The 25,573-nt window shown below is 39.0% G+C and overlaps 1 protein-coding gene across 4 annotated transcripts in view; it reads left to right on the top strand.

Moving 5' to 3' along the window:
• The window catches only part of AFF2 (AF4/FMR2 family member 2), a 302,637-nt gene that overhangs the window by 205,682 nt on the left and 71,382 nt on the right, over positions 1 to 25,573 (top strand). For all 4 annotated transcript variants that reach the window (XM_027645270.1, XM_027645271.1, XM_027645272.1 and 1 more), the window contains exons 8-9: positions 1,572 to 1,623; positions 15,250 to 15,287. In XM_027645270.1, the coding sequence (XP_027501071.1) occupies positions 1,572 to 1,623; positions 15,250 to 15,287 (90 nt within the window). The remainder of the gene's footprint in view (positions 1 to 1,571; positions 1,624 to 15,249; positions 15,288 to 25,573) is intronic.

Genomic DNA, 25,573 nt, shown 5'->3' with positions numbered 1-25,573 from the left:
GGTCAACCCACCACAAATCCTCACTTTTAGAAGATTTTTTTTTTATCCGTGCTACCGTCGTACTTTTATGGGTTCACGTATTACAGGGAGGCATTGGCCATTTATCAGGATGTTAATGACTAGTAGTTATGTGTCCAGATACTTTGTAACCACTGGGCTGCCCGACAACAGAGGTCACTGGAAGACAGATTACTTACAAACTGGTTTAGAGATCTCCTTCACTTTCTTTTTTTAAGATCACCATCAGGGCTTCAACTACTCTGATATTTCCACATCGGGATTATTGCCTCCTCTTTAAAATTCCTTATATCAGGAGGCTTCTGTGATTTACTCGTAGTCCTCAAACAAAAAAACTTCCTAACAGAGCATCCATTGATTGCTACAGTTATTTAAAGGCTAACAATAAAAAATCATAGACTTCAGTCTCCATCAAGGCAGAAAGGAAACAATAATTGCAATTTGCAAGCCTCCTGCCGTGGGTTAAAGTAGCTCAGGATGGCAGAAAGGGAGCTCCACAATTTTAGTGCCTGTCACAGCTGGGTGAGATGTGCTGATTCATTCACACGTCATTCTGTGATAAGACAATTTGTCAAGGTGAAAAGATGAGTGTGAGGTAGAAGTGTGCCCATGGAATATCAGCTCTGAGGAGGACCACTAGATAAAAGCATGAATATGTGGGAAGCTGTAGAGGAGTGTATTTGATGACTGCTAGTCATGTCTCTTCAGGTTGACAGGCCTCAAAAGAAAAGACCTTTTCTGTCTCTGTAACAGCAAATAATATGGTTTCTTACCCTGTGTATTTTTCCATACCAAAGTCTTGGATTAAAAAAAAAACCCAACAAGTAATATGGGTGATAATGTGCATTATTCAGCTCTTTCTTCTGCCAAAGAAAAAGAAAGAGCCATAGGGGCAGCCACATCTTTTAGGAGTATCCTTCCCCTTTAATCAAGGGTAGGGAGCAGTCCTGTGAGATTTCTCTGTATTATAAAATAAATAAGTAAAAATGGGGATATGAACCATCAGATTCCTAGCTTGGAAAATGTTTGCCTTTGGATACTAACAACTGTGAGGTCCCATCAAACCTCAACTGAACACCTCTTCTTCCTGCTATTCTTCATTCTGCATTCCCAGTTTGGTAAGGTGGGGATTGGTACCACTCTCAAAGAAAATTGGTGGTGCCCTAAATAGAGAATGAAACATTAATGACTTTTTCTCAGTTTTTAGCAGCCCCAGAGCTGATTTTCCCTCTGGATTTAGAAATACACATAGGTATATATGGACTAATCCCCATTAGACAATGTGCAAATAGAAGAGGACATGAAAGAGGAGCTGACTGCCAAACTTCACGATGGATTAGTCTGAAAGTCATTTGCTCTTCCCTAGCACCACACATAAGGACTAATACATACACACATGGAGTATTCATCAGTGTACTTACCACAGGTCTGATTTTACTGGTGTTGAATTGAAAGAGAACTTTTCCTCTGACTTTGTTGAGGTGTAGATTTAGCCCATTGTATGACAAGTTAATTCATTAAATGTAATTCTGTGTTGTCTCTCCTTTTTTCAGAATGCTTGAGGATGATCTGAAACTCAGCAGTGATGAAGATGACAATGAACAGGTAAATACATCTGATATAAAAGCACAGACCTTATAATCTGACAGTTATTTCATTGGTTGGATCTGATCATGTGTTGGTTTGCATCAAAAGCATTTTGGAGCGCTGCAGAATCCATTATCTAAAGTCTTGTTTGCTTCCTTCCCATGGGAGGAAGCTTATTCTCAAATAGGAATTCATTTGGGCAGTTTTGTTTGTAAAGTTTGTGAAGTGGATTAAATGAAACCAAAACATGTCTTACTAACCTTAGAATTAGAGACCACACGTGGCATCACCCATGTCAGCCAATGTGTTCTAAATTTCTGTCCTCCATGGTACCAAGTTAACCAGGGAACAGCCTCCACTTGCTTTGCACTCAATTTCTGAATTGACAAGCTTTCTGGAAGTAGGTGTAAAATGACTCCATCAGACCACAAAGACAACTACAGAGTTGGCTTGCACTTTGCAATTCGTTTATACAATTGCACACAAGAAGATTGGGTCCCATAAGTTTTTGTTCAAGTCAGTGAGTAAAGGGTTGGGAGTCCACAGCCAGTAGTCCAGTGATTCCCATTTGTGAGAGCGAAAAATCCTCAGCATGTAGCTGTAAATCAATACTGAAAGTCTTTCAACCTACTTGGGATGTTAATGAAGAATCATTTTCAGAAAACTGGCTCATGTCATTCTCTATGCTTCCCACTTTATAAATATTTATGGATAATACTGGGAAAGAATGCTGTTTAAATTCATATTCTCAAAATTCTTATCAGAAGAAAAATGAAACTTTGGGTTAAATTCATCCTTCATTTGACTTTATATATGCAATAGCCTCAAATGTTTAAATTTCGGCAATAGAGAGGAAAGTAATGCTATAATTCAGCATAGGATCATCTGTTCAGTCTGGGAAATGTTAACAATAAGTGAGTCTTTCTTTCTTATTTATTTTTAAACCACCTAAATGTTCTCCTTCACCCTACCTAATCCATCCTTTAGGGTCATGCCAGGAAAGATTTACCTTCTGGTGAAAACTGACCCTTTATTCATACAAGTCAGTATTTTTTAACGCTGAGTTAGACTTGCACTCTCATCTGAAACCAAAGGGTCAAAATCCTGTACTTGTACAACGTGCTGTTGTGCAAACCTGCTGGCTTATGACACCTTCAGGTTTCCTGATCTACTGGAAATTTGCCCAAATAGTCCTGCAAAATGACATTGTGATACTGAGATGCCTAAAATACAGAAATAGAAATATATTATCAGGTAGCAGTTACTGTTGTTTTCCTCAGCTGCTCCTCATCAGACTTGTGCTCCAGGCCCTTCCCAGCTCCATTGCCATTCTAGCAGGGAGAGAAAAGATTAAAACTCTCAGCTCAAAACCATTCTAACAGTTTATGCAGCGTTTCTATAAGGAAATGGAATCATTGTCTTTACAGTCTTTATGATTTCTTTCTGCTATAAGCTGGCAGCCAATGTGAAACATGAGCTAGCATTTACTCATTTTTGTTAATAAAAACACAGTAGGTAAAAATCAAGTTTGTTTCCTTGATTTCTACTCTTGTTTCAAGGAAATTGAAATTCTTTGAGAGCAGTGGTCAGTAGGGAACTCTAGGATTTGTCCTTTGAGAATTGCTAGGGACCCTTCATATTTTACATGGCAGGGCAGTAGTGACACTGATCCATAGATGCACTTTGATCTCAACTTTTAGTGAAGGTCTACAGTATGTGGAGAGAGTTTGATCTATCAGCCTGTCTTCTGAGACTACCAGTAGTCCATTTGTCATGGTGGAAGATTGTTCGGAGCTTGGCTGCAAGAAACAAAGCTCTTCTGTCTTCCTCCCTCACTCGTATGAACAAGCACCCTTATTTATGAACTGTACTGCAGTTCTTTAGGGGTCCATGGGCCTCACACTCTTTCAGGTGTTAAACATCTTCCTTTTCTCCCCACTGCTGAGGAGGAACACAACACACATGATAACTCAGGTCAGTGATGTGACTAAGAGTTTTGGCATTCACCTTTCAAATCTTATTTGGAATAACTGGAAATTGCTCCTAAAAGTTATAAACGTGATTTGGAGAAACCTCCTTAGTATAAGTGTTAGGTCTCTTTTGGTTGAGGCACACATGATTATGGCCTAGCAACATATCACCAAGAAAAAAATTCCTGAAAGGAGGCTGTACACTTTAATTTCATCCCAGAGGGCTTAAGAGGCTTCAGCAAGTGAGAGCTGACTGGAAAACCAACCTACTAGTGCCAAACTGCTGCAAATTGCATAGGAACCTTGTGGGTTTATTTTCCTGTTGGCCTTCTGGCAGCTGCGGGCCTGATGCAGAAGTTGTCAAGTGAATTTCTTTGGGCTGTGACACGCAGGAGGTCCAGTGAGATGTTCATTGCAGGTCCCTTCAGTCTTCAGGTCTGTAAAGCTTTGGACCATATTGATCATTGCAGATAGAGCATGAGGCAAGTAACAGTCACTCCATCCCAGCTGCAAACTCCTGTTACCACTTTTTGGGCCTTGCAAGGAGAGATTCATTTGCCACCTGCATCTAACACATGTAAACACAACCCACAGTGTCTTCAGTGCAGACACTCTGGAGGTGGCCATATGACACATGCTTTGTCCCATTGACAAAATGCTGGTTCTTATGTCTCATTGTGGATGATTTGGGATTAAAGATTAAAGACACACAGAAAACGATGGGTTAGATCTGGAATCAATTTTCATTTACAGCTGAGAAGCAGTTATTGATGCTGTGCTCACAGTTCAATAAAAGATCTAAAGATACAGACCTTGTGTTTCTTTTTCAATATAAGCGGCATAATCAGTGTCAAATGTTTTTACAAAGAAAATTGTATTGACAGTTTTATTAAAATTGCTGTCTTTAAAGTTTTAAGTTATCCACAATTTGACCTACTCGAATGGTTTTTAATATGCACACTGACCAACTCAATAGATTTTTATGTCACGTATTTATACCAGGTACACATCTGTTTAATGTATTATTTGAGAGATACTGTTACATTTAAGCATTGCAAACTCTTGTGATATTGTCACTGAGAGGAAGGTTGGAACATAAATCAGTGTTGCATTCAGGAGTCCTATTGCACAGTATGCTCAGATTGGCTACAAAAGATACAGTCAAGGCAGATGACAGGCATGCCATTGTTAAAACCATTAGATGACAAGGCATTTCAGAGATCCTAATGTTAACACTCTTCTCTGAGGAAGGACAGAGAAGATGGCTTCATTACTCTGTTAAAAAAATACATCAGAAATTAGGAAGAGTAGTGAAGGTTTTTAATTAGTAGCTCAGTTCAGCTAAAAGAGCTTAGATAAAACACAGGTTAGTATTTTTGTTCTCTGAAGCGCCTCTGTATAATTCAAATTAGCTTTGAGCTCAAAGGCATCCAAATGAGTTGTGCCTGGATACAGTATTTTAAGTAGCTGTAGTGTACCCAATTTTCTTTAACCAGCTCCTCTTTGTTCTTCTGCCTAAGGAATAGTCCTGTTAACCTTTTAAATGTGTACTTAATTTAAAGCACATTGCTAGTGTTCTGTGTGTTTTTGAACCAAAAAAACTTTGATACTAGTTACAGAACTGCTCCATTTTCAGTATTTTATGTGTATAGTGGTTTTGGCAAAACAAATCAATAAGATGTTTTTTCTATTTGATTTTTTTTCTTCCTTCCCTTAGTAATTACCACTTTATTGCCACTTCTTTAATAACCCTACAAACACAAGACATGTATGTAATCCATGACCCTGCTCTATCATTTGTATTTTACACAAAGATAATTCTTTTTTGCTAGGTTAGTATTAGGTAATTCCATTCAAAATGTTTGACTTTGTATCTGAGTCTGAAAAGGTGATCAACCATAGGCTGAGCTTTGAATTCTTAAAATGCCTACTGAGCTTTCAAAGCCTTTATTCAGGTTAATTTTTTTAAAAGTTTATGAAGTTCTAAGGCATGATATACCTTCATCATATCACGTAAACACTTTTTGAAGCGCGACAGTGACCACTTTCCTTGTAACTATAGATATCCTTTCCTGTTGTATTTTTTCCCATTTTTTAGCTGCATCCTGAACAAGCTGTTTACCTCCCCAAGGTTTCTCTGCGTTTCCATTTACTTTGTTATCAGCAGAAAGGCTGAAGAACAGCTCTTCAGTAATGACATCAATACTGCACACACAGTGAGAGAGGTCATCTTGTCAAAGCTATAGAAAAATCAGATGGATTAGGATGAAACTAGGTGCAAAATAACTTTGATAGAGTCTTTTAATGTAAACAGTTTATCTGTCATTGGGTTCCATTGAAATCCCAGAGAGGTGCAGCATCAGTTGTAGCCACAGCAGCATGTGTTTTGATAAAGAACACACATTCCAGTGTTTAAGATCTGCAGTCACATTTTATAATTGTAGGGAAATGTTTTCTTTAAGCCATTAATGAAAACAAAAACTATTAGGATAATACAGTCGTTCTCCAACCTTGTCAGTCTTTAACCATGAAAAATCCTTTCATGCATATATGTCCCTCCTTGTCACCTCAGTCCATTTTAATTGGTATTCAAATTATTTTTGATTTGAACACTAGTTGAACAACACTAATTGAAACGACAATGTCTCATCAACTGTGTAAGTTAATACTCCAGCTTCTGTTAGGCAAATCTTTGGAAGTAAGAGATTTGATGATTGACATGTCTAAGGTTATAATTCACACGGTGATGATGTAGGTTCATATCATTTGTTTATTATCAGCAGAAGCTTTCAGTAACCACTCTGAGATCTGGGCTGAGCTTTCTGCAAAAAGCACTCCACACCACTAAAATACACGGTGTTATCAAAAGCTTTTAACTTGTTCAAATTCACAGAATCACATGTGATTTTTTTTCCACACATGTTGTTATTGTGGAGGTCATCCATCAGTGAGGAAGGGGATTAATACAGCCCTCAGGAAAAATGGTTGCTGTAGAGTACACAGTACTACAGATCAACAAGAAGGAATTTGCCCCTGCAGGCTGCAGCCGTGCTCTTACCTGGGCTCTGGGGCAGCAACTGCCCAGACCAGGAGCTGGAGCAGCTCCATCCCTCCCACCAACTCACCTTTTCCATGGGTTCACACTGGCAGCTCGGAGGCTCAAAAACCTTCCCCCACAGTACAGAAAACAATACAGAAAAAGAAAATACTGGCAGGCAGGCAGCCCTAAGAAAGTGGGAATTAAATGCCTTATCTCCAGAAGTCCTCTCCTCACTTCCACACAAGCAGGCACTCCATAGCCCCTCAGTGCTCTCTTTAACAGGTGATGCTCTTGGCTTTGTTTTTCATGATACCAGCCTGAAGCTGCCAAGCTCTGTCAGCCACACTGTAAGACATCATTCTCCTCAAGGAAAGCTTTAAACACCCCTGATGCCTCTGTCACTAGTTAAATAGAGGTTGTTCCTCAGTACAGCTATAAGGACCAGATCCTGGAGATCTGCCAGCCTTTTTGGACTGGGAGGGAGGAGAGAGATGCAGCTTCCAGTCTGCAGGATGGGCCGTGTACTCTGTGTGTGTATGCATGGTTGTGCACACAATTTTTTGTAAAGGAGTTTTTATTATAAGGATGGAGGCAAATTAATTTCCCCAGGATCCCTTACTGTGTATACTACTTATGCAAAAGCCCTGTATTGTTCTGGCAACAAAGCAGAGGCAGCAGCAGGTGAGATAATTGATCAACCCCAGCATTGTTGTTGAGAGAAAAGCCAGACTTGGCCACGATGTCCTTTAAAAAAATCTGAAGTCTGTGATACCTGCAGGCCCTCTCAGTACTCAACACTCACTAATCTGACCACACAGGACACATTTATCTCCCTTTTCTCCTCAAAAGGAGAGTGTGATTCTTATCGTGAATGTCTTTTGAAGCATTTTGGTAAAGAATGTGTCTGGCTTTCTTACACTGGCCATCTGCAGTGTCACTCTTCTGTAAAAACCCGAGCAACCATCTGTGAACTTCAGAGTCTGAATTCCTGGGAGTTTTTTACACCAGTAGAGGATAGTGCTAGTGCTGGGTTTGAGACAGGGAGGATTGCAGAAGGCTGAAGGAGGAACTCATAGGTGGCCAGAACAAGTGTAAAGTAGGTGCTGAAAAGGGCATGATAAATCCAGTAATTAGCTTCTGTCAACCAGAATAAGGGGAGAAGAAGTGAAAGTTGATCTCCCCTGGAGGTATTCCAGGAGGAGAACAGTAATGGAAACTAAACACCTTAATTTTTCTTACGATAAATTCATCTGCCACTGCAAGGTTTGCTGGGGTTGGAGGTGCTCTGTTCTGTGCTGGCAGGATGAATCTTCCCAGAACTGATCTGCCTGTGCACAGGGACAGGTCAGGACCACTGTGAGACAGTGCAATTGATTTGAACAGGGTGCTCTCATGGAGTGTGTGCCTGCTTTACAAAATTACCAATTTCATGGCAATACTATTAAGTATAATTTTTGGAGCTGTGCAATTTAGTAATTGGCTAAGTCATCTGAGCAATGTACTAAACTGGACCAAGGTCAGCAAAGAGTTATTTCATGTGGGTTTGCCTCTGTTGTCTCTGCTGCCTGCTTGTAATAGATTTAACATTCAGTATAGATGTAGTGTTCAGTATAAATTAAAATCCTTAAAGTCTTTAGTACTGTGCAGGAAATAAATGGGCAGGATGAACAGTAGCACCATCAGTTCACTGCCACTGCTGGTACTCTGTGACTCTGCCCTTTTGCTTCTCAGGTCTAGGGAACTATTCATTTGTTTAGCGTGGGGAGAAGACTAAGGATAGGTTGGACTTTACCACAAAGGAAAATCTAAGGGCATAAACTGCAGATAAGCTGTTTCCGAGGTGTCTGCCTGTCCTACTTTCCATTTTGGCAAAGAAAGTTATATGAACATTGCAAAATTAACAATTGGATATTACATTCTAAAAGTACACCTGGTGCATCTGTCTGTCTGTCTATCTGTCTGTATTTACACACTGTAATTATAAGACTGCAGAATTCATCTCTGTTCAGGTTCAGTTTCAGGGATACAAAGGATTGTTTTCCTACCAGAACTGGGAAACTGAAGAACACACAGGTTGTTGTGACTGTCTGCAGCTGGACAGTAAGGTCACAGGATATTCTTTGAAACAAGCCTTTTGCTGCTTATTTCTTGAAGGAGTTTAGAGAAGACTTTTTGTTTCTCTTATAAATGTTTCCTGACCTTTTCTGTGTTTCTTTTGCCTCCTCAGTTTTTTAATCATGCAATTAACATGTTGAAATGCAGCTATGGAGTAAACCTGACAAGTAATGGATTTTTTTATTATTTATTAGCCATCTGGAGAATTGAACCAAACACACATTTTAGAAAAATCATAAGTAAATAAGACGATGACAAATACTGAGTTTTATTCTCAGCTAGATCCTTTATATTTTCACAATAGGATTATAATCCACTAAACCTTGGTCATTTGCAATCAATTTGTAACAAATTATTTACTAGGAAATGATGTTTCAGACCAGATTTTCAATTTTGATTTTTTTTCTTAAACATGGACCATTCAGTACTATATTCCCAACTTCTTCTGTCACGAGGGATTTATCATTGTTTTCCAAATAAAACTATTCTTATGAAAAATCAGGCCAAACTCTAGCCAGGAGTGCTGTTCTCTGCCACAGAACAGCAATGACCAAATCAAATAGTATTGTGGGAGCATTTAAATCTTCTTCATGAGACATTGGTTAAGATTTTTCATTGCACACTTCCTTAGTTTGATTTCCACCATTGACCTGATGGAAAACAGGGATTTGGAAAAAATGCTGACAGAAGCCCAAATATATCTGTGGTGTTGCTCAATTAAAAGCATTTTGCTTACATCAAGGATGAAGGTGACTCCTAAACCACAGACAGACTGTTTTAGATTTGGTCACTTAAACTCTGTTTTTCATTTTGCCCAGCCTCCACTGCAACAATTGAAATGAAATTTCCAGTGTTTCAAGTATTCCTGAGCATCTCTCTGTGAAGCCATGAAGGTTACTGCATTGCTCAAAGCAAAGATGAGGAGCTCTCTGTGGTTCACACACAGTGAGAGTTCAATGAACCGTTCTGATTTGTGGGTACCACATGCTTGGTGACTTGATATTTCAAAAAAATGGATTTTAGCTGATCCATCCCACGTATTTGACTTCTGAAGGAAAAATACTAATTTTCTAAAATTATAACGTGAGAAGGAGAGTATCTTCTCCATTGTTTTTGGTCCTGGATGCAGTGTTGTTGGGCTTTTTGTCCTCGAGGTGAGACAGAATCGAGACATCACACACAGAATCTCAAATACAAGGTTGCCAACTTCATGTCAAAGGCAATTAGCAAGAAAGAAATAGAATCTCCTCTGTTGACGTTAGGGGACAGGTAGAGGAGAGTGTAACCAAACAAGTAAAGAAGGAAAAAAAATAAGGAACACAACACACATATTTATATACATACTGATCCATCAGCTCTTGGGTTTGGGCTCTCTGACTCTCAGCACAATCCTGGAGGGTTTGTTTGCTACACACCGTGTTCTCCTCCTCCACAGGAAGTTGTATTTAGCACTGTATCATTGCAGAATCAGAGCACGGTGCAGTGGAGTTGGTAAGTCATGGTTCTGGGTTTGTTACTTAAGGTCATAGATGAGGCATTGTGAATGAATAAGAGCATGGTATAACTTCCAAAACAAATTATACTCTACAAGGAGCTATAGATATATAGATATATGTAACTACATATATAATTCAACTAATGTGGAAAACATCTTTGTCTTTATTGTGTTGTTGAATTGAGTCTCTGAGGAGTCTCAGGACAGGAGAACAGCGTGGTGGGTTGTAAACTTACTTGTGTAGAGTCACTTGGCTATTCACCCAGGCAGAGCTGGTTAGAAACTGGGAGATAAACCTGAGTTAGATTTGCAGCATGGAAAAAGGGAAAAAGTTGAAGCACGAAGGCCTTCCTTCTGCCAACACATTCAATGGCAAGAAGTGTCATCTGTCTTGCCCTAAGACACACCTTGAGGCTCAGCAATTGCCTTAGGTGGCTGATCAGTGCCTCTGGATTAAGAGGGTGAGGAGACATTCTTAAAAAAAATTTTTGTCTAATCTCAATTTCTCAAAGTCAAACAATTTTCCATGAAAATCCTGGATTTTCAGTTGTGCAGTGGAAAATATTTTTTTCTTTGGATAGCAGACGCTTCCCTTGTAATACTTCACCAAAAATATAATTTGCCTTTTGCAGATACCAACTATTTCACTTTTTTTTTTTGAACCATCCTCTCATCAGAGCTTTGTGATGTAGGAAAGTTGTGCTGACTGGAGTACTTTTTCTGGTTCATTCTATCCAAAAACCAGTCTGCTAATTGATAGGAATGAGGAAAAGCATGATTTTTCCCATTTTATAGTCCTTGTGCACAATCTATAAGCAGTTTTTGCTTATTCCCATGTTTAATCTTTTGTGTAATAATTAAATACCTGCTAACAAAATAAGTTTATGGGTAAATCCACACTGCAGAAAGCACAGGAAAGCACAATGTAGCTGGTTTCTCAACTAATGGTAAAACAACTAGCACCAAAATCAGGTGTAGAGGTAGGAGTCATTCACAGCTACAAAAATCACAGTAAAATATTCTCTGGGCAAATATTCTCTGTGTCTTACTGCTTTCCATGTATTTTCATCTTCTTCCTTCTTATTCAACACTGGAGTCAACTGTTGAAATAAGGTCTCAGAGAGCAGAAGCACAATTATGGAGAGGCCATAATTGTTAAAAAAAAATCAGAAGAAAATTACAAATTAAAGTAGAGTGATTGTCTAGTTCACACTGGCTTCCATTTTCTAATCATCCTAAATTATTTTAATGCATGTTTTCAAGCTCAAAATTAGCAAAGGTCCCATGATGTAATTCTCCTAACACCCATTGAATATTACATTATACCAGTCCAAATTCATTCCAATCTTTTGCAGCATCATCTCTCACTCAGGGCACATATATCATGGTTTAGGGACCTTCTACCTGCTCTGTTTCTAGATAGTGCTTTTAATACACGAAGTTTAGGAATCATTGTGAAGTTAAAACCAGTTTCTTACTTGTAAAGGCCTAGATAAAAAAAAATATAAGATTTAAAAAATAACTCTTAAAACATGTTTGTCTTTGAAATACCTTAAATTAATAATCAAAAGCTTGCATCAAGTCTAAAACAAATCAAACTCAGTCATGAAGATGAGAAACAGGAATTATTAACTGAGTAGCAAGGATGATGGAGACTCAATGAGATCATTTTGTTCAAAGATTAAAGGCGATGAACACTGAAATAGTTGAGGAGGATGGCTATGAACACATCTGACTAGAGCTGCTAAATTCAGTAATGATCAAAAGTTAATTATCAAAGCACAGAGAACTACTCAACACAGACAATTTGAGTCAATAGCTAAGCAGCCCAGAAAAGAAGTAATTTGGAAGAAGTATTTTCCTATAATGAAGTTATATAAAAGACGTACATTTCAAAGAAACCTGCCTAAAACAAGATTGCATTCTTCCTGATCAGAGAAAAATAATTAGCTCTAATTGACAGACCTGCTGCACACCAAATATTTTCAAACAATATGTTTCTGCATCAAAGCCTAGTGTGTAGAGTTGCTCAATGTCACTTTGATTTTGCCTTCCTTTATCTTCTGCCACTGGGCATGCTCGTGATATCACAACAAACATGCTTTGAAAAATGAATGAGCAACACCTACAAGACAAATAAAAGCAGAAGGACAGATCCTGAATTTCTTTCTCGGATGGAATCCCTGATGTGTTCTGCGCTGTGTTTAACATCACCATGATCCCACTCGGAGGCAAAGTGAATCATTTGTAATAGGAAATGACCAGTTGCCTAATTATCCAACATTAAACTAGGCTGGCATGTAGATTAACCTGAGCATTTGCAATGTTTTTTCACTTTTGTTTAGGCAACCATCTGTGTGGAGGACACTCTCCCTCAAACATGTGCCTTTTCTTAAGAGTTAGGAAAGTGTCTTTTCCTCATAACAAAGGAAAGAAAATGTGGAAATTCTCCATTTAAAAATCTAAGGAAAGATGCATGCTAGAATGTCCATGATCCAAGAAAATAAAATATATCTATAATTTTTTACTTTCTAAAGCTGCTCCATTTCTTTCAGCGTAAACAGATGCCATCGATGTAGCTAAGTGGTCAAAAATCAAACATCCAGTTTAGACTCTGCTCTTTAATATTCTATGACTTTGACATTGGCAGTTCTCACTCCCTGAAATATCTTCATCTTCTTTAATCTTTCATGTAAACAGTTTAGTTCACACCATCACGCACATGCTCTCCAGAATATCTTCTGCTGTATTTTGTATTAAACTGACTGCATTATCATTATTTACTTGTGATCCTAGACACTCTCCACTCTTCTGTTTTCTCTTCTTCCGCTCTATTTTGATACCAGGTTTTGTGTAGTGGTTTTTGAATAATTCAGGGGGGAAAAAATTGATTTAGATGCAAGTTTCACATGCTTGAACTCAGAATTGTTATAGTCCAGCTATTTGGTATATAGTCAAGCAAAATACCACCGTAAAGTCAAAAAGAACTTCTGACGTTGTGGAAGGATGTTTATGAGCTTTAAAAATAATTTTAGTTTCCTGCAGGATGGGACTACAACTTGGCATTTAGTGGGAGGCTTGGGAAACTGAAATGCCACTTTTGATGTGTTTTAATCCATTTAAAATGAAGCATTTTTGTGTCATTACATGTAGTTTATTACTTAGAAAGTTTCTTAATAACATGCTTCTGACTCTGCACTTGCGATTGGCAGCTGAAAAAGGGAGACTTGGGAGAGAATTATTGGAAGGAGACAAAATTCACATATCTCACTATTGAGGCAGGGACCTCATTTCATCATAGGCTTGTTTGAGACAGCATAATTAGGTTTGGGTCTGTAACAGTTGTGCAATCTGAAGTTTAGCATTTCCTGAGGTTGAAGTGCTTTATTTAGCACCCCTACTGTACAATTGATATAATTGATTCCTATCATGCATTCATTGATTTATTCTTTAGATGGGAAATATAATCCAAATGAAACAAACACATTTTTCTTAGCATGCTGGGAGTCAGCCTGGAGGGTTGCTGTTGCCCCATCCAAGCTCTCATAAGCTCTCATTCTTTCTCCCAAATTCTAAGCTCATTAACAGGGATTTCCATGGATTTAAACATGGATTTTGCCTTTGCTGTCCTTGGAGACCAAAGTGCCAAAACAGCAGGTATTTTCAAAAACTAGCCCCATCACAGAGCCCAAAGGAAAACTCATTCTGGCAAAATTTCGAACCCAGTTTCAAATGGTCCCAGAGGTTTCAAAAGTTCATCAGTTTTCATAAAGGATTTAATTTGTCAAGGCTTATGTAAGCATTTTTCAGAACCACTAATATTAGCAGTTGCCGTGTAGAAACCATTTTATTTCCATCCCTAAGCATAGCAGAGGTTAAAGTTCCTCAGCAAAACCCTTCTTTTAATTCTTGGTAAACTGCATAAAAATATCTCTAAAGGTAATTAGGAACTAGAACTCTCCTTCCTATAATAGGTTTATGGATCAGTTGTCTTAATTCTGCCTTTCACCACTCTCCATGCTTGTAATCTCACTAACCATCTGACTGCTTTCCACGTTTAAATCTGTTACAGTCTGGTTCTGAAAACACTAGGAGGAATTCTCCAAAAGGATACGACAACACTAGTTTATCTGATGGTGGTATTTCCAGCCCTGTTCCTTTAAAATGTTATTTACCTAGGCTGAACAAAACCAGAGTGGGATGCAAGGTCGGTTCAGATTATGTAATTATGTCACAGAAGCATTAAAAGAAAAAGTCTCCAGTAACATCTCGAGCAGCTTAACCAGTGTGATAGACTGGCGCGGCTCTGCCATCGCTGCCCCCAGCTGTGTTGCTTAGCAACATTTTAATTCAAGAAGAATCGAAGGAGATGAAATCCCCGTGGAGAGGGAAACAGAAATAAGAGGGCCGTTGACAGATGATCTGAGTTGTTTCTTCTAATATACTGTGAAGATCACTGGCTCTTTTCATGAATGATAAATGGACTGTACACAGATCAATGGGTTCAGCAATAAACTGGAACCAGGCTCCATGTCTGAGGTGGTGCAGGCCGAGAGGCCCAAAGATTTACTCATTTAGATGATTTGGAGTGTGTTTTCTCAAAGGTTTCACAAGAGGAAATTGATCTGAACATTTGGTCATTCCTTGCCCTTTTCTGTTGCTGGTGAATAAAAACTGTTTTGGAAATGGAGTCCATTCTTCCCTTTATTTTTCCTGTTGTTGTTCTTGCTCCAGATAGGGACAGATAGCTTGTGACAACAGGGCCAGACCTCAGAGCGGGAAATGAAGTAATAGCTCTGAATGAGCAGTTCCACTCGTGGCCATTAAAAATAAACAAACCACACTGGTATCACAGGCTGGGACAGGAGCATTTCAGACCCTGAGCACTGTCTCTCAGAGCAGCCCTCACCCCAACTGTGGGGTGTGCACTGCTGAAGAGCTTCCACGAGTTGATGTTTGTGGCTTGGCTGGGTTTTGGTGTGCCACTTAATGTTTTGTTTCCCCCACCCCTCTTCTTTTTGCAGGCTGCTGAAAAGACAAAATTGAGAAACATTCCTGTAAAGTAAGTTATTTTTATATCCGTTTGAAAATGCAAGTTTAATGCCGTTGTTTAATACAATGACTAAAAAGACTAGGACAATGAGAAGGGTGATGAAGGAGAAAATAGAGTTCATGTTGCCCCTAATCATAGCAATAAAAAAGTCAGTATCATTGAGGAAAGCTTTTGATTTCTCATGTGTCCCTAATGATTGCACTCCTCAAGTTTCATCCAGTTTCCATAAATTAATGTGTTATCTATGAATAGCTGCCAAATAATCACAATCATACTCAATACATAGTGCTCCTAGCCTTGGGGGGGGGAGGGGGGAGGTGTACATGCTAAAAAGATTATGATTTTTAATTGCAATCTTCTAGAAGGTCTGGCGGGGGGAAATCACTAGGAATGTACCAAATAATTTCTAGACACATGGGAATGATTTTGCACCTATGTATCAAGGCTTTGCCATCCTGTTGATTAAGGGCTCTTTCTCACTCTCTGTGTGCAGCTCTCTCACACCATACACACATGTATGGTTCTACTCTTTACAGCAGGGCTCTGTGAAGGATGAGCAAGCTACCAGGGAGCAATTTCAAGGGCATTTTATGAGAAGTTCTTAAATCTTAGGCCACTAGCGGCGATACTCAACCATATATCACTGAATTAAGAAAGTTGCTATATAGATGTCCTGGCTCTTTGAGAAAAGGCATTTTCAGTTAAAGCTACCAGCATCAGTTATTCTGTTTAAGTAATAAATACTCCAGTCCTAATGGGCTCTTATGTACCAATAAAAACACATATTTTTAGCTTCAGTAGGTGATCATAGCAGTCTAACTGAGTCCAGGTAACTGTATGTTCCTGTTACAGACAGAGGAAATGTTGTAATTTTGGTAGTAGTTGGCTAATCATACTGACTTTTGGACTGGAGTGGGTTTGTGTTTGTAAGAACATGCACTGAGAGACTCAGATCACTGTGTTTTAGCACACATAACAGAAGAATGCAGTTCTACTTCTCACTTGGCTTCCATCATGTATAGTCATTTACACCTTATAAAGCGAACACAAAATGTGTGTGAACACTCCTTGGAGTGATTAGGCAATATGTCAGATGACCATAAATCACTCTCTCTTTATGTTTCATTCAGTCTGATAAAAATTAGAAATAGGATCCAACAGAGACCTGATAGCACATGAAACTTGTAATAAGACAAGGGACCTTTGTTGCCTGTAGGGCTAGTTCAAATTCAGTGCAAGCTGAATTAAAGTCATTGTTAGCTGGTGGTTGTTTAATAGAGAGTGAAATGAGCTGTGTTCTCACCTCACATTATACAGGATCCAGGAGTTGCAAGGTGATGAAAGTCATGGGGAACAACTCCAAAATAATCATTTATCATTAATTCACTTTTTTATATATTCTGAGTCAAATTCTCAGGAATGACTCAAGTGAATTGAATTTCCCCCTACATAACAGACACATTGAGCATTCCAGTTTTTAAACAGCATGCATGTGACACTGATGCCCAATTAATCCACCAGAAAGATTTGGGAGTTTGGGGGAAAGGGTGATTTAGGTTAAATAATTTTTTACACAACTTGAGTAAGTGTAACATTTTGAAATGGAAGAAGGCCAGATGGACAGTCTCGCTCTTTCCACCTACATGTGTGTGTTTCACCCTGTCATGTTTCTCCCAACTGGTTGTTTAACTTCTCTTTGACTATGTTCATGGTGGCAGCTTCAATTAGTACCCTAGGGAATCCATTATACATATTAATTACACTCTGTATAACAAAGTAGCTGAAAAATCTGCCTAGTTTTTCCAGTGACATGTAACTATTTAGGGTACCTGTATACAATTAGGATTTTATGCTAAAATATTAACTCTCAGGGCAAAAGAAAAATTAGTGTCTTTAAGATACCAGTAGTAGCCATGGATTGCATTTATATAAGCATCACAGCCACACTTAGTACAGCTCAGACTTGGCTAGCTTTTAGTCACTGCTTTTGTAGCTCTCAAATGTCAAGGAGAATTTCACTTGAATTTTAATGTTCTTCAGTATGCAAAATAAAGTTAGTAGCTTCCATTGTCATAAGGGCTGAAAGCTGTACAGATTCCTTCTACCATATGTGACTTATCACATACATTTTTAAAAACACATTTTTGTTATTAAGACATATGTGATAGTACACTTCTGCAAATGTGAATTGCTTTTGGCTAAAAGCCATGCACTAATAAGTAGAGTTGAATCTAACTGCACTTGACATCTGCTACAAAATATATATTTTTTTACATATATAAATATATACATATAAAATATTCGCAGTTATCATTAGCATAAAAAAAGTCCTTGATTTTACGTTATGCTGACATAGTTCTTGTGTCCCAAAATTGGTTGCAGAAATTACTCCCTTTTAAGTACTATAGTTTATATAAAGTCCTTGGACAGAACCTAGTAGTGCCACCATTTAACATATTAGTTCAGAAGCATGATGAAGATTTCTGTAGAAATGGTCTTTTTACTTTTCATTGCTCAGTTTATTAATGTTGCTGGTATAATGTTTGGTAGGAAGTTTACTGTTCTTTTATGTTCTCTTCAATCCCTCCAGCACTAACCACTTATGAAGGGAAAAAAACAAGGAAGTTTTCTTTTTACAGTTCAGTAAAGCAGCCAAGCAGCTGGTTTCTTAATGTCCAAGTGTCTGTTGGTGCTTAGACTAACTGGTGTGAACTTCCTGAGGGCCAAAGTAGGTGCAGGTGGCACTTGGCTCCTTCAGAAGGTTTGGTCTCAATTCCATGTTGCTTAGAGCACTGCAAGGCACAAGACATCCATAGAACTCATCTTTATGTATTGGTAGCATCATCTGGCATAATATTGCTATAAATAAGCACACAGTAAATAGCTAAGAAGTCTTTGTGTCTGCAGAACTGATTTTTCTTGGTGGAAATAGTGCAGTTAATTTTTTTTAAAGACCCTCTTCTGTCTTTATGTGGCACCAAGGTAGCCCCCATAACTGCAGGATCCATTATATTTACCTTATATACACTCTTCTGCCCTTGTTATGTAAGGAGCACTTGCTTTCTCCCATGGTTTTATCCATATTTACATTGAGAGTCTGTGGCAGAAAAGGAATTTCCTGTATGTAAAGCCCTAGATGCTTTCTTACTTACTTCCTGGTCCTTATCATGCTGTTCCTATCCCTGAGTCTGAAAGAGGTAACATGACTTAAACAATTTCACTCTGTGGAGGGTTTATGATTTCTGAAGAATTGTTGCATGAGAAATGGTTTTGAATTAGGATACGTTCAGAGGAATTAATCTTTTCTATACCCTGTGATTTGATGGAAGAGAGGGAGAACAGTGGTATCATTAAAAACCCATAGTAGCTTTGTTCTGGAACCCAGCTGATCACTCTTCCCAGATTTTTTCCAGACTTGTGTAGACAATGGGAGCCCACATCAGCGTTAAGCCTAGAGGAATCATGTTCCTGTTGACTTGGACCCCATCACTTGTCTTTTACCAGTGCGTTTAACTGCAGGATCTGTTCATATCTAGGTCCAGTCAGAGTTAGTCCACACTCTCAAGTAAAAATACACTTGGCTTGGCAGTCTGTACATAAACATGGATTGAGAGTCAACCAAATCATGTGGTATTGAGCACCACAGTGTGTGAAAAAATACTACCTTTTGTTTTGTTTTAAATGCTTTTTCTTATATATTCACTGGAATCCACCCAAGAAATTTTTGTTGTACAGAAAAGCAAATGATTAGTCACTGTTCTTCATTCCTCGTATTACATCCCTCTGTTGTATAAACCAAGGATTCTTCCTACTCAAAAGCCACTAATAATACTGATTTCCCTCTAGCTGTGTGAACCCACCAGTGAGCTAATACAGACACAAGGCAACTCCCTCTGCAGCTGGGAAATGTCTACTAGTTGGGTAGAGACAGTGGTTAGGAAGATAAACAGGTTCTTTTAGAATTTTCTTATAAAGAGATGAGTTCTTTACATAGCAATGCCCTTCTAACTAAAGACTGGATATAATGTCATGCTAAACAAATGTCTCAGATTACAGTCCTTTATGAAAATTTCTTGGGAAAACGTGGACAGGTGAAAGAATGATTTGGCTAAAACTGATGCCATCCAACACCTTGAAATACAAGGGTTTTGTAAGAAATAAAGTAGACTTTTTAAGTGGAAAATGAATGCTTTTAAAAGTTTAGTTATGTAGTCCATGAAATTCTGTAGAACTGTAGGAATATTGGAAGTGAATTCTTGCTTCAGGGAGGAAAACATTGCCTTCCTTGAGTGTCCTTTATACTCCCTTCTTTTATAGTCCCTTTTAAAATCTTCAATAGAAAGTATATGGCATTTCCCCAAACACCTGCATATGCTTAAATTTGCTGTAGTTCTAATGACTTCCAGATACATGTTTTGGGATTACAGCTTGTGTTAAAATCCTGCTGCTTTTTATATTTTCAAAATATATTTGTTTTCCATCAGCCACAAGTTTGTTAACCAGCAAGATTTCTGGTGTTTATTGTCTTTTCCTGCCATAAAATTCATCTTCTCCTCATAAGGGCATCTGACTTGACTTGGTATGGTTTTCTGTCCCAACCATCATTGGAAATGCAATCCATTAACATTTGATATCTTGACATTTCAATTGACCTCTCATTTGCAAAGCGCAGTGGTATTTTTCGTGGCCTTTTCATCCTTGATTATACATGGAATAGGAGTGCCTGTTTCTACTGACTGCACTTTAGAAATGTCTTTGTTTTACCAGCTGGAGTGGCACCTTGTTTTTGCCTCCCTGGATAGACCTTATTCTGCATGGAAGGTCTGAGGTCTAAGCAAGTCATGCAGAGCCAAAGGATTTTCTTATTGACTCACTAAGCGGGAGGGCGAGCAGGTCAGACTCTGAGGGTCAGTTAATGTATGCTGTAATAGCAGTAACCATAAACAGATCTTTTGCTCCCACTGGCAAAAATGCAGGCCAGTGGGACAGGTCTGGAAGTTGGTTTGTTTTTAGCCTGTCAGATCAGACTCTTGTACCCAGTAGAGGTACAAAAGGGACGGAGTGCTATTGGCACACACACTCAGCTCTTCCGCTGCAGGGTATCTCCTGTCCTGTTTTTAAAAAGAGGTGAAAAAAAGTGTGTCATGTCTAGGTTAAAAAAGCCTTCCATTCATGGATAATTGTATGGGAGGATGGCCATATATACATATACTGTATGTGAAGGAGGGTCAATTTAAATTGGATGTAAGGAGGAAGTTTTTTATAGTGAGGGTGGTGAAACTGGCACAGGTTGCCCAGAGAGGCTGTAGGTGCCCCATCCCTGGAAACACTCAAGGTCAGGTTGGAGGGGGCTCAGAGCAACCTGATCTAATTGAAGATGTCCCTGCTCAGTGCAGGGGGTTTGGACCAGCTGACCTTTAAAAGTCCTTTCCAACCCCAGTTTTTCTGTGGTTCCATGTACAGACATGTGTACATAGGCATCTATGGACCATAGGTGCATAAAGGGCATTTGCTAAAGGTCTCAAACCACTCTTAAAGAAACAAAAAACCCAAACCTGCTAAGACTGATTCTTAGTAAAACTCCCAAGTAATTTCCACATGGCCACCTGGTCATGTTTGCTTCTAAACCTTCCTTTGCAATGTTTCTCCTCAGACTATTTCTGGTGAACTACTAAATCAGACTGCACCAATTCAATTAGTTCTAAAAATCCATTATAACCTAGTGCCTAAACTGCCTGCCCATATTCATTTCTCAAAGTAATCCATTCATATTTATGTTTTAATACTTTAAGTCTAGCATGCAAAAGCACTCAAATCCCCAGCAGAAATCCAGGAAAAAGCCCTCTTACAGGCAATTATAGACAATGTGCTTTAGCCCCTGATCCTCCTAGTCTGTCCACTTAAGCATCTGCACAGGTGCAGAGTTTGGTCAGTGGGATCAGTTTATTGCACCAGCAATAAAGTCCCTCCAAAATTTCTCAGAATCCCCCACATGCCACTGGCTGTGCAAGCTGGGCCCCGTGGTAAATCTGTGCAGGCGTGCAGAGCTCACAGCAGGGTCGGCACCTGGGGTGTCACTGTGAAACCAGTGCACACATGCTGCTGCTGAGTTCCAGTGAGCTTTATCTGGGGGGAGGCTGCGTTTCCTCAGCAGAATGTGAACTCTAGAAATGTTGCAAAGGATTACTTCACTCTCACAAGTTAAAGGTTAGTGTTGGAAATGGATTATAGAACACCCGCTTTTAAACTGTTTGCAAAGAAACGCACATATTAAATCTTTTTTGATGATACTGCATTAATCCCTAAATACTGATTTTTATGTAAATTTTGACTCTTGCAAAGCTCTGACAATTCAGCTATCCCCATGTGGTTTTATCAGAGCTCAATTGCTCCTTTAGATCTTTTTTCCTTTTTGCAGTACCTTTTGCTTTATTCCAAAGTCATCACAGCAGCTGGAAGATGTAGTACTTTAGACATAAAATAATAAGTCTATTTAATGTTTTACCTTTTTTTTCTGAATTTGTTCCTCTGACACATCTTGTTAGATAAATTTTTATCAGTCCAAAGGATAACCACAGTAGGGCTATTTTTATTTCTAGGGAAATGATGCATGATAACTACTGGCAGGGCCCAAAGCAGTAAATCAGTCCTGTTCCAACCACAGAATGTATTAAAAGTCTGTAGCCTGTGGTAATAAGTTATAATTTAGTTGACTAGCAGTTTGTTTGGACTTAAAACTGTACAAATGAGTCACATTGGCTAAGTCCTGAAATATAAAATAGTTTGTGCTTTATTAAGGTATTCAGCTACCACCACAACAAGTACCTAGAGAGAACACACGTTTTTCAAATGGTCGCAGTGCACTTTTATAGTGAAATGCTTCCGACTTGATTGTGCAATTTATAGTAGATGGTTAAATTACCACACAGCCTGTGCAGTGTTTGCTTACAAGACAATGAGATGAACGGACTCTGAGAGCTCATTCATCCAATCTCTTACAAATCTGAGTGCACACCATCGATATCAAGCACTGCTGGCTGTATCCAGCCACGAGGTGCCCCTCGGCTGCCAAGGCAGGCACGGTGCTCAGTGGCCATCACACAACTTCAGACAACTAGAGAAACCTTCTCTTTTGCGTATTTTTATTTACAGAGACATGTGTATGCCAGTTGATCGAACCTGATCATGCATTTGTGTAAAATTTGTCTTGAGTCTTGCAGCTGCGGGAAAAAAAAAGTACTTTCATTTTAACTGGGTCACTTTTGTTATTTTTCAAAACATTTTTACACCTTCATTGTGATGCAGTTTGTCAGGATTGAATTTAGGTCCCTTTTTAAAAGTTGTGAAAAAATGAAAGTTTGAGCCAAACAAAACCTTATTTTGCCTGACTCTTTTTGATGGGAAAAAAAGTTAGTTAAGGTCAATATTTTTTTTCCAGTTTTAGTGTGTATCTCCTGTTGATCAAAGGAATACCCGTTTATCTCTCTCACTCATCCTGTGGTTTTGATCATTTTAGATTTTGTAATTTTTTCTTGGTTATTATTTTTAAGTTACTTAGCATTTATTCAAACCGTTTTTCTAAGTGTTTGCTTTGGGTGTTGCATCAAGTAACAACTATTTTCTAACTACCCTTGATCTTTTTTATATTAATACTTTTAAAAATTGCCTCTGAGCGATTAAGATATTGCAACCAGTCAACAAATGCTAGGAAAACTGAAGAAAAGTCCTGATCCTGGTATAATTGGGAGAACCTGTGTTACTGGTTTCAGTACAGCTGGCTGAATCCAGCATAGGAAACAGCCTTCAGATCTCATAACCCTGAACTTCACTGTTATGCCATTTTTGTGTTGCTGGAAGGTAAATAACCAGAACAAAACTGTAAGTAGTGTTAGAGTGTGTTTATGACTGTATGGTTTATTTAGGTTCTAGCACTCTCCAGATAAAGATCCCTGCCTTGGAGAGCCTGGTGAGAGGCAGTGGATAAAGTTATGATGCAATGGGATTTAACTGAGGCTTTGAACTGTGTCTTCAAAATCTGTGGGCCTGTGTCTGCTCTCTTTTGAACTGCAAAACTCCGCTAGTTCCACTGGCATTTGTCCTACTTCTCCTGGGTGTGAGAGGGGATGACATTTCCTTGTTCTTTGTGGGTTATGGCCTGATGGTAATATATCTAGTAGAGTTCCTCTGTCTTGCAGGGTCAGGAAAATAAGACTGAGTAAAGGTTATCCTTGGTGTCACCTTTTATATACCCCAAAAACATGCCTGCCATACAGCAAACAGTCCTTTACTTTGGCAACCAGTAAGTGAAATAAAAGAAAGATAGGTGTCTTCCAAGCATTTATGTTTTTTTTAAATACAAATACAAAAAATTATGAGCTCGTGCTAAGTGAGAGAAGTAGAAAAAAATTCCAGTCATTTAGGATCAATGAATACGAAAGAAAGGCAAAAGCTAGATAATGTTTCAGGAAATAACACTGCTACAAGGTTAATTTTGCCTAGTACAACATTTCCTAGTATTGAATTGCCTGATATACTCCCTCAGGGATTGCTCCTGCGCTTGCAATAATCGAGGCTGATTTTATTGGAAAATCACCTCTGGATGAGAGACATACTCTAGAGAGAACTTTGCATGGGTACAAATAGGTTTTTGGTGCCAGTGCCATGTTGCCCAGGCCAGCACAGTTATAGTTCCCAATCTGTCTGTGCATTCAAGCAGCAAATTCATTAGCAACCCTTCTGGCAGGATAGAAAAATAGACATATTAGGGAAATTTACTTTGAATTGTTTTCAGGATTTGTTGGATAACAGTTCAGCAATCAAATTGCGCCTCCTAACAAGAGCATTAAATATTTTTATTAATAGTGGCAGGGAAGCTGCAGATATTCCTTTAAGTGCAGAACATTTTACTGTAACGCTATGTGACTAGCAGAGATCATGGATGAAAGAAGAGATTAGCATAGTTGGAGCGGGGGCGCTCGTGATGTCGGAGCTGATTTTTGTTTTGTGTTCTGCGTCGAGGCTGCGTTGAGTCACACGACTCTCACATTACAGAAGTAACGTAAGCTCAAGTATCGGCTCGTCCCTCAGACCCTGCCGGTTTGCCGGCTCTTTAACTGCAGAAGGGGGTCGTGTCGTGACAGCTCCATGCTCTCTAACCGTGGGACCTGAGTTCAGATCTGTGGAGCGGCTTCCAGGCCTCGTCAAGTGGAAAGTGAGCATATTGTAAACAGAGCGCGTTTCGCCTCCAGCTGGGAGGAGGGACACGTGGAGCGCCACGGACGAGGGCCCTCCGCTGACCTTGGAGTGACTTTCAGCGTGGGGAGGCTGGAGGAGCACTGGGAAAAGGCTGATTCAGAGAGACAGATTAGTGAGGAAGAAAAATCAAGGAGATTGGCACAAGGACGGTGGAAAAAAGTCTTTCTAAAGAAGGAAAATTTTTTGCACTCAAGGCCAACGCCGAACCCTTATAATCAGGCTCATCTGGCCACACACCAACAGTAGCAAGAGAAAAATACTGGGTGCAGCTTGCACGCTAAAGTCTGTGCAAAAGCTAGTGTTCTGCTGGGAAAAAAAAAAAAAAGAGTATTGACTAGAATTTATTAGAGAATAAATTACATGAAGCCCAGGGAAATGACAGGGTCAAAAATTAGGATTGTAAAAAATAATCTGTATGCTCTGTTCCCTAAATCCTGTTGTTTTCATGATGGTTTCTCCGTGAAGAGAAGAGCCACTCTCAGTATCAATCACAGTAAGCTATTTAGACACAGAAATAAGTGGCATATGGCTTAGCACTTTTGGGTCTAGCAATCAAGTAGCAACCTTCTGCAATACAACTGCAGTTCGGTTCCCAATGGGCTTCACTTTGATGATTAGATATATTGAGTTCCCCGTGTCATTCAAAGACAGCAGAATTTCATACAAGTTGGTGTTAGCTTCCTCTCACTTCATTTCAATTTTCAATAACCAGTGTCATCACAAGTAACAGTTTCCTCATAATGGAACTTCATGTCGAATCAGATTTGTCCTTCAAGTCAAAGAGCACTGTGAAAAGTCTTCTGAAATACTGATCTCTGGAAAAATTCCTACCACAGTGAAAATGGGAAGGGATTATTTATTTCTTTTTCCTCCTAAAGACATTTAGGTGCCCAATCCTCAGATCATTCAGGAAAACTCAAAAAAACCCCATTAGTATTGCGTTTGGGCATGGTCTTAGCATTCTTTACAGGACTTACACAGATGCTTTTGAAGTCATTGTTGTGCTAAGTAAATAGAAAATATTTGTTCATTCGTATTTG

The sequence above is a fragment of the Corapipo altera genome, unplaced genomic scaffold, assembly GCF_003945725.1.
Source record: "Corapipo altera isolate COAL_440 unplaced genomic scaffold, ASM394572v1 65, whole genome shotgun sequence".
Classification (NCBI taxonomy): domain Eukaryota; kingdom Metazoa; phylum Chordata; class Aves; order Passeriformes; family Pipridae; genus Corapipo; species Corapipo altera.
This window is presented reverse-complemented; position numbering and strand designations above follow the sequence as displayed.